General features: G+C 38.0%; 1 protein-coding gene across 7 annotated transcripts in view; it reads left to right on the top strand.

Annotated features, from left to right (window-relative positions):
* Positions 1-9,415, top strand: part of LOC106875416 (diacylglycerol kinase delta) — a 162,884-nt gene that overhangs the window by 132,352 nt on the left and 21,117 nt on the right. For all 7 annotated transcript variants that reach the window (XM_014923543.2, XM_014923541.2, XM_014923542.2 and 4 more), the window contains 4 exons: positions 518-638; positions 3,539-3,649; positions 5,214-5,372; positions 6,874-6,919. In XM_014923543.2, coding sequence (XP_014779029.1) covers positions 518-638; positions 3,539-3,649; positions 5,214-5,372; positions 6,874-6,919 — 437 coding nt within the window. The remainder of the gene's footprint in view (positions 1-517; positions 639-3,538; positions 3,650-5,213; positions 5,373-6,873; positions 6,920-9,415) is intronic.

The following is a 9,415-nucleotide window of genomic DNA, read 5'->3' as shown; positions in this document are numbered from 1 at the left end:
GGTCATCGCAAATTCCTTTCATCTGCTGAGACAGAAAGAAATAAAATTGGTTTTGTCCCTGAAAGAGAAATCTTTATTGTTTTTTTTAAATCCCAGAGTTTTGATAACTGTCTCCATTTCACCCCCATCATCTTTATAACTGTTATCACATCAACACCAACACCATCATCATCACCACTGCCTCCATCATCATCACCACCACAACCACCACCACCACCATTGTCATCATTGCCAGTATCACCACCATCACTGCTATCAACACTATCATCGTCACCATTGCCACCACCACCACCACCATCGTTGCCAGTATCAACACCATCACCACCATCATTATCTTTGACCACTGCTACTATCATCGTCATCCTCACTGTTATCGCTACCACCACCACCACCACCACCACCACCATCAACAGCAGCACCACTATCAGTACAACTACCACCATTACCACTGCTGTTCATCATCATACACCCCTTATCTCATCCCCCTTCTATTAAAATGTCAACCTTGTTGTTTTAGGTATCAGCAGTTCAATTGCTGGGCGTCTTGCAGGTGGCAGCTTTATCAGTCAGGTGTTGTTGGCCAATGCAGATGCATTATGTGCTGCAGCTTCTCCACTCATTGAAGAAGATATACATCTGTAAGTATAATTTCTGTCATCTCTCTCTCTCTCTCTCTCTTTCTCTTTTCCTTTCTCTCTCATTTAACATTTAAGGAACCCATGCTCCTTCTGGTTTGGGGCCTGCTATGCCACATAAACAACACATCTGAAATACACAAAAATTGAAGAGAAGTTTTAAATTGAAGAGGATTATGGTAATGAGTGTCACGTGTATGTGCATGTGTGTATCTTTATATGTATCTGTATGTTTCTCTATTTGTGTGTGTGTGTGTGTGTGTGTGTGTGTGTGTGCATCTGAATGTTACTATGTGTGAAGATACATGGTTTAGTGGTTAGGGTGTTTGGTTCACGATTGTAAGGTCATGAGTTCGATTCCCAGCAGCACGTTGTGTCCTTGAGCAAGACACTTTATTTCTTGTTGCTCCAGTCCAGTCACTTGACAAAAACAAGTAGTAACTGTATTCCAAAGAGCCAGCCTTGTTACATTCTGTGTCATGCTGAATTTCCTCAAGAACTATGTTACGGGTGTGTGTGTCTGTGGAGTTCTCAACCACTTGCACGTGAATCTCACGAGCAGGCTGTTCAGTTGATCGGATAAACTGGAACCCTCCTTGTCGTAATCAGCAGAATGCCAGTATCTGTGTAAATAGATATGTATTTGCATGTGTATGTATATAAAGATGTTGTGTGCCTTATAAGATGACAGTGCCACATAAACTACATGCTGTAGTTAATTGATTCAATAATAGGATAAAAATCTTTTACAAGAATTTTATCAAGAAGCTGGCGTGAAAAAAACTCATAAGGGAAAACTCATGATTATCCCTGGAATATATTTATTTATATTTATATAAGAGCATTACTATAGAAGAATGCCTCATGCTAAGCTGCCATAATAAACACATTATTATGGTAGCTTAGTGTGAGGCATTATTCTATAGTAATGCCCTTATATAAATATAAATGCTGTAGTTAATTGTATAGTTAATAGTGTAGTAAACACCTGGTTCTGTCCAAGGACTCATGCCTTGATTATTGACTTTCAATTGTGTATTTAATATTCTTTTTTGTTTATGTCGAAACAACCATTTAAAACAATTTTCTTTTCACTTGTTTCAAACATTTGACTGTAGCTATTCTGAGGCCACTGCCTTGGAAAATTTCTTTTGGTTAAATGAATCAACCCCAGTACTTATTTTTTTTTTTTAAAGCCTGGTACTTATTCTATTGATCTCTTTTGCTGAACCACTAAGTCATGGAGAGATACACACACTGACACTGGCCATCATGCAGTAGTGGGGGACAAAGATACACATGCACACACAATGGGCTTCTTTCAGTTTCCATCTATCAAATTCATTCACAAGGCTTTGGTCAGCCCGAGGTTGTAGCAGGAGACATTTACCCAATGTGCCACACAGTGGGACTGAACCCTGAGCAGTGTAGTTGGGAAGCAAACTTCTTAGCGCGCAGCCATGCCTGCATCTACAAAATATTTAATATTTTTTACTAAATTATATTAATATATTTAATTGAATAATATATTTAAACATATAAAATATATACTTTATATATTTACTAAATTAATTATTTCTGTCATTAATAAATGACTCATTAAGAATGATTTCTAACAGAGGCACCACCACACATTTGGTTTGAGAATGGTATGGTCATTTATAGTAACCTTTAGTATTTGAGTGGTGATTTATTCTATCTAGAAAATAGAAAGTTATGAGCCAGCCTTGGTGGGATTGAACTGAGAATATAAAGGGTTATAACTGAATGGTGTGAGACGTTTCCCCCTGTTCTGAGCCGTTTGTGTTGTTCTCTGTTGACGTAATTGAGACATGGTTATCACTACTTCACTATATTTTGAAAGGTTGGCAAACTGCGTAAAATGTTGGTGCGTTGAACAAAATGCTTACCAGCATTTCTTCTAATTCCTTATATTTTATATCTTACTTGTTTCAATCCTTAGACTGCAGCCATGCTAGAGCACCACCTTGAAGAATTTTTAGTTGAAAGAATCAATCCCAATCCTTTTTTTTTTCTTTCAAAAAGCTGGTACTTATTCTTCCTATCTTTTTTTGCCAAACTACTAAGTTATGAGAACATAAACAGACTAATACTGGTTGCCAAGTGGTTGGGGGGGGGGGGAAACACACACACACACAATGGGCTTTATAAAGTTTCTGCCTACCAAATCCACTCATAAGTCTCTTAGTTAGCCCAAGGCTATAGTAGAAGACACTCGCCTAAAGTATCATGCAGTGTATCTGAATCTGCAATGATGTGGTTGGGAAGCAAACTTCTTACCACACAGTCACACTTGCATTTTATGTTCTGAGTTCAAATTCAGCTGAGGTTGACTTTGTCTTTTATCTTTTGGGGGTTGATAAAATAAGTACCAGTTGAGCACTGGGGTTGATGTAATTGACTAACCTCCCCCCATTAAAATTACTGACTTGTTGCCAAAATTTAAAATCATCATAATATTTTGATAAATGGCATTTTTTTGTTTAGACTCTTTAACAAATTTTACAGTTCACCCTGGGGACCACTTTTTCTGCTAAGTATCTTGTATGTGTAAGATTTACAGGAGTTACATGTAAGATTACTTATACCAGACACACGATTCATCATCATCATCATCGTTTAACGTCCGCTTTCCATGCTAGCATGGGTTGGACGATTTGACTGAGAACTGGTGAAACCGGATGGCAACACCAGGCTCCAGTCTGATTTGGCAGATTCAGAATTGTCATATTTTTTAAGTTAAAAAGTTTGTGTGTATAAGGCTGGTTGAGTGAAGAAACTCAGTTGAAAACAGAAGACATGGTTGGTGAGTACAAAAGGTATGAGTTTCATTGAAGTATTTATATTCCTTTTTATTTCTTTCTTATTTGGTTTAATTTCAGTGAAGAATATACAGAAAAATGTGTGATGAATAACTATTTTGGAATAGGGCTTGATGCCAAAATTTCTTTAGATTTCCATTTGAAAAGAGAAGAACATCCAGAGAAGTGCAGGTTTGTATTCTATCCCACCTTTTTGTTTTTGGCAGTTTCTGTGAAAAAAATTTTCAGAATCCTCTTCATCATCACCACTGTCACTGTTGTCATATTTTAAATAATTTTTCTATGGCAATTTAGCCTTTCATGAGAGTCAACTTTACCTTATCATCCATCTTTTTGGTGGGTTGATAAATAAAGTACCACTTTCAGGCAGTAGACTGGCAGAATTGGAATTGTTAGAGCATTGAACAAAATGCCATGCAGTACCTATTCTGGTTCTGTGCACTCTGAGTTCAAACCTGCGTCCTGTCAGCAGAATAAAAGAACAGTGACATTTCTGTCAGAAATTGTAGCTGACAGCATCTTCAAAGAAAAAGCCAAAAAAAACCACACTTTCTTTGGATAAAGGATCAGCTGTCACTACAACAACAGTTCAACTCTTGTGTTAATATTACTGCCAAACTGTTTCAACGTTGGTCTTTTCCTTTTACAACACACTTGTATTTCTGAGAGTGACTGCCTGCTATGGACAATAGCCAGTTCTTTGTACCATTCTTAACCATCTTGCTCAGACTTCAGTCTTCAATCAGTCTCATTAGTGACTAAAAGATACCAAAAATAAACATTACAATGTGACACACAATTTTGCAATAAGGTTTTCTTTCCATGTTTTTGCAAGCATCACAATTTTTTTGTCTTCTCATCTATGAAATTCTCAAATGTTAACTATTTCAGCCTAATTCTATTTTTTGTGAACCTTTACTTATCTACTGGAAAGATGCCAGCTTGTAGTTACATTGGCATCTAAAATAAGTTGCAATGTCAGTCAGATTCACCGGCTGCGGTTTATTATTTACACACGGTAGTGTGTGAATAATATTCTTAAGGTCAACATTTACTCACTCACAACCAATTCTAGGCTTTGTCATTAGCTCAGTTTTTAACCAAATTAGATGATGTTTACATTCTTAGATTGGTCACATCCTAAGCTACATTTTCAGCTATGAAATTTGAAAATTGCTTTGGTAGAAAAAAAGTTTCAGTAAAATACGTGAGGTCAAAAACAGGAGAGTAATACCTGAAATCAACTTTGAGTTCAATTTTTTTTTTTTTTTTTTAAAGAAATCTATATTTTATTTTAGCTTATATGATAGATCTTGGTGAGAGGAATCTATCCATGTTATATGCAAAAATATTCAGTGAGAAAATGTACTGAGGTAAAAATTGGTGAAAAAAATGAAGAACAATGCCTGGAATCGACTTTGACTCCAAATATTATTCTTATTTCAAAAGAAAACTATATTTAAATTCAACTTTTCTGATTGATCTCCATTAGAGGAATCCCATGGTGCTAATTATATATAACAAAATTTTTAAATAAAAATCTACTGGGTCCAAATGTGCCGAAAACAGTGGTACCTAAAAGCAAATTCAAAACCTAAACATTATATATATATATATATATATATATATATATATATATGAAGTAGGTTGTTGTTGTTGTGATTATTGTTGCAGTTGTTGTTGTGGCCTTTGTAATACCCAGTTCCTCAATGCAGTGTAATGTTCTATGTTCCAGGAGCAGGACCAAAAATTTCATGTGGTACAGTGTGCTGGGAGGTAAAGAAATATTGCAACGAACCTTTAAAAACCTGGACCAACGTGTCCAGCTGGAGTGTGATGGCCAGCGTATACCACTGCCCAGCTTACAGGGCATTGTTATACTGAATATCCCCAGGTAAGTGCCTCTGTTTACTCATCTTACTGATCTTGTGACAGTGACTCTGGCAATGGCACAGTTGGTTACTATTACGTGTTGGGAAGTGGTGATGATGTAGCTGGTAATAATGGCGGGGGGGGGGGGGTTAGTATCAAGGTTTGGGATGGGGTGGAAGAAGTAGAGTTGTTTTGTAATGTTTGTTGTGAAGGTGGTGTCAAGCTGTTGTGAAGTTTGCGGTAAAAGTAGATTGAAGGAGATTGGATTGTTGCAACCCTAAAACTTCTCCAGACTGATTTTTCATTTGTGTGTCATTAATGGTGGCAGTACTGAAGTTCTTCACATGACAGGGAACGGAGAGTTTCTGGTGCCAAGTGAGTTGTTTGATGTCTGCACTCTGCCCCTGAAATATGAGTTGATGCAATTGGGATGAGGTGGTGAAATGCAATCTTTAGAAATTGTCTCATCACCTGGGCATACTCCGTCAGGAAGCCAGCATCAGAATCAGAAAAGGTCTGCAGTTTCAGCTGTGTCAACTTAGATGAAGGAATGGTAAAGCCAACCTTGGTGAGATTTGAACTCAGAATGTAAAGAGCTGTAACAAATGCTACAAGGCATTTTTCTGATGCTCTAATGATTCTACCCATTTCCTGTCTTTAGAAATAATTATAATAATGGTTTCAAAATTCGGCACAAGGCCAGTAACTTCAGGGGTGGGGTTAAGTTGATTACATCAACCCCAGTGCTCCACTGGTACTTATTTATTCAACCCTGGCAAGATAAAAGCAAAGTTGGCCTCAGTGGAATTTGAACTCAGAATGTAAAGCTAGAAGAAATGTCGTTAAGCATTTTGCCCAGCAGCATGCTAACGATTTTGCCAGCTAGCTGCCTTAGAAATGATAATAATAATGATAATTTCATTGTATCTTAGGAGGGTCATTATACCATTAATAAACCCATACTTTGGTTCTTTCTTTTTTATTATTTATTAATTCAACATTTAACTAATTGATTGTTTGATTAATTGTTTGGCCATTCAATCAATCAACTAGGTTTGTCAAAGTCCTTTCATTATCATTCTCAACTTTGTCCATGACATTCCCTCTCTACTCTCTACTCCAGGTTTGCTTCAGATCTGTCTGACCTTCCCAAGATACAATGAAATCTTTTTCAACACATGAGTTCATGTCAAGACCCTTCCAACCAAATACAATAACAAAATAATTTCTTTTGATTGATTAATTTTTGGTTTTGTAGATGTCTTAATATAATGGTTATGGATGTGGATTTTGTAATGCAATGGTTATGTTTAATATGTTTTATCTTACCTTGTATATTGTTGGCATAGAGTGTCAACCTAATTAATGACAGGAGTTCATATTAAATTACTTGGTGAGATTTGAACCTGGTTACGAATAACCAAACTAGTATATTGTGTCATCTTGACCATATTGTTGTTGTTTCTACTGCATTGTGGCATCTTAGTCATGTTTTTATTTTGATTAATTTTTCTGTTTTCCAGTTATATGGGTGGTGCCAACTTTTGGGGAGGGACCAAGGAAGATGATGTAAGTATAATTTGGAAGATGTCATTCATGTCTTAGTTTTGTGTTTGTGGCTCTCTTTTCTAGGAAATTATGTCTGTTTTGGGGTATAATGTTCTAAGGCTTCCTCTGCCTCAACTCTCCTCAGCTGAATGCTTACTCTGCTTAAGGTTTACTGAGCTTTAAATACCTCTAAACCCGAGCTTTAAAGTTTACTCATCCATTTCACAAAGTCATGAGGTTGATTCCGCCACCTTAATATTTGTTCATTCATTTTTTTGGTTTATACAATTTGTGGCTTATTCATGTTGATCTTTACATAAGTTTTAATTTATTCACTCTAACCATGGCCTGTGCCTGTGCAGCTTAACCAGCCCATTTAAGAGTACCCTTCAATCATTGGGCAATAACCTGCACTTGTGAAGACCTGTTGGGGCAAGTGAAGTTGTCATAGCTGATCAGCACCCGTGCTGGTGGCACATAAAAAGCACCATTCGAGCGTAATTATTGCCAGTGCCGCCTGGCTGGCTCCTGTGTTGGTGGAACGTAAAAAGTACCATTCAAGCACAGTCGATGCCAATGCTAGCTGACTAGTCTTATGCCGGTGGCATGTAAAAAGCACCATTCAAGCATGGCCAATGACAGTACCGCCTGACTGGCCCTCATGGTTGTGGCACATAAAAAACACACACTACACTCTTGGAGTGGTTGGCATTAGGAAGGGCATCAAGCTGTAGAAACATTGCCAGATCAGATTGGAGCCTGGTGCAGCCTTCTGGCTTGCCAGCCTTCAGCCAAACCATTCAACTCCTGCCAGCATGGAAAGTGGACATTAAACGACAATGATGATGATGATGAACCAATATATTCCCTTTATGTCTAAGACATCATCCATCTCTATAAGAGGCTGCCACACATTATAGATGATGCTGTGTACTCAGTACTAGCCAATCTACTTCAGCCATTAGTCTCTATCCATAGCAAGGTTGGTACTAAATTAACATTGCACCCAGCTGAAGCCTGTTTTCGATGGACATGCTGAGCTAGGTGCGAATGTGACAGACCAAAAACAACATGGAGAAGATCCTCAGAAACTAAAAGACTGGCAGGCAACTACACCTGCAGATGGCTGCATTCCACTGCCAAAGATTGAAACTGATGGTGATCTCTTGTTGGCACCTTATGCTCCACATAGAGTTAAAGGGTTAAAAAGTTCCTCATTAACTGATGTCTTCTAAAAGGGTGGACTGAAAAGTTCATAGGTTGACTGTGAAGGAGTGATGCTAGTGCTGTGAAATCTTACATGCATTAATTTCAATACTTCTTATTATTAATTGCATTATTTTGTTACAAGCTGACATCTGCCTTTTCAAAGAAGACTTCAAAAGTAACTAGCAGTGACTTCTCTTGAAAATGGACAAAATCTGGCATTTTGTGGTGTTATGGAGTACCTGCAGAAAAAGGTATTCATGCTGACACGGTTGCTATATTAGGGGATGATGCTCCAGCCTTATCAACTCTGAAGTTAGGAGAGGAAGGGAGTCTTGAAAGTGACCCAACGTCTGGACATCCTGCAACTGCCATCACCGAAGAAAGCTTTGATTGTGTTCAGCCCATGGTGATGGATGACAGGCAATTGACTATAAATCAAATATCCAGTGCTATTAGCATGTCCCATGAGAGAGTTGGGAATACTCTGCGCAATGAATTTGGCATGATTATGGTTTCTGCTTAGTGGGTGCCATGTCTTCTGACAACTGATCAAAAGTGTACCAGGCTGATGACATCATGGGAAAAATCCGACATTGTTTGAAGCAGATTCAGCAGTTTCCTTCAATGTTTCCTAAGCCAGGATGGAGTGTTGGGTTCATCACTTTGAGCCAAAGACAAAGAGACGATCCATGCAGTGGAAACACCCCCCTCCTCCTCACTTCCTCCAAAGAAGGCCAAGGTCATTTCTTTTGCAGGAATGGTAATCTGTTCCCCAACATCAAAAAAAAAATACTTGGCTAGGAAGTAATATCACAAGCGATGACGACGTCCTGTCTGCTGTTGATTACTTTTTGGACCAACAGGATGAAACTTTCTTCAGCAATGGGATCCAAGCACTGCAACACCAATGGAAGAAGTGTGTGGACTGCAAAGGGGTTTTTTGTTGGAAAATAAACTTCATTTTATCACACTCCAGAGAATATCTTAGTCAGCCTATGAACCTTTCAGCCTGACCCTTGTCCATATTCTTTCCACTTGGATCACTTGTTTGTTTGACTGTTGTCCTTTACATGCATAACATACCCACACCAGCTCAGTCTTCTCTCTTGGCCACGACCTCTGATTCCTTTTAAGCCCAATTTTTCTTTCAGCACCATTGTGCTCCATCATTCAGGCACACTAACTTACATATCCAACAGAGCATACTCACCTCGTTTCTTTGCAGTCTTCATGCATTTTCCATATCTGATGTCCATGCTTCACTCATGATATATATATATATATATATATATATATATATATATATAT

The sequence above is a fragment of the Octopus bimaculoides genome, chromosome 19 (genome assembly GCF_001194135.2).
Source record: "Octopus bimaculoides isolate UCB-OBI-ISO-001 chromosome 19, ASM119413v2, whole genome shotgun sequence".
NCBI classification, from domain to species: domain Eukaryota; kingdom Metazoa; phylum Mollusca; class Cephalopoda; order Octopoda; family Octopodidae; genus Octopus; species Octopus bimaculoides.
Note: the sequence above shows the minus strand (reverse complement) of the source record. Positions and strands in the feature narration are given on the sequence as shown.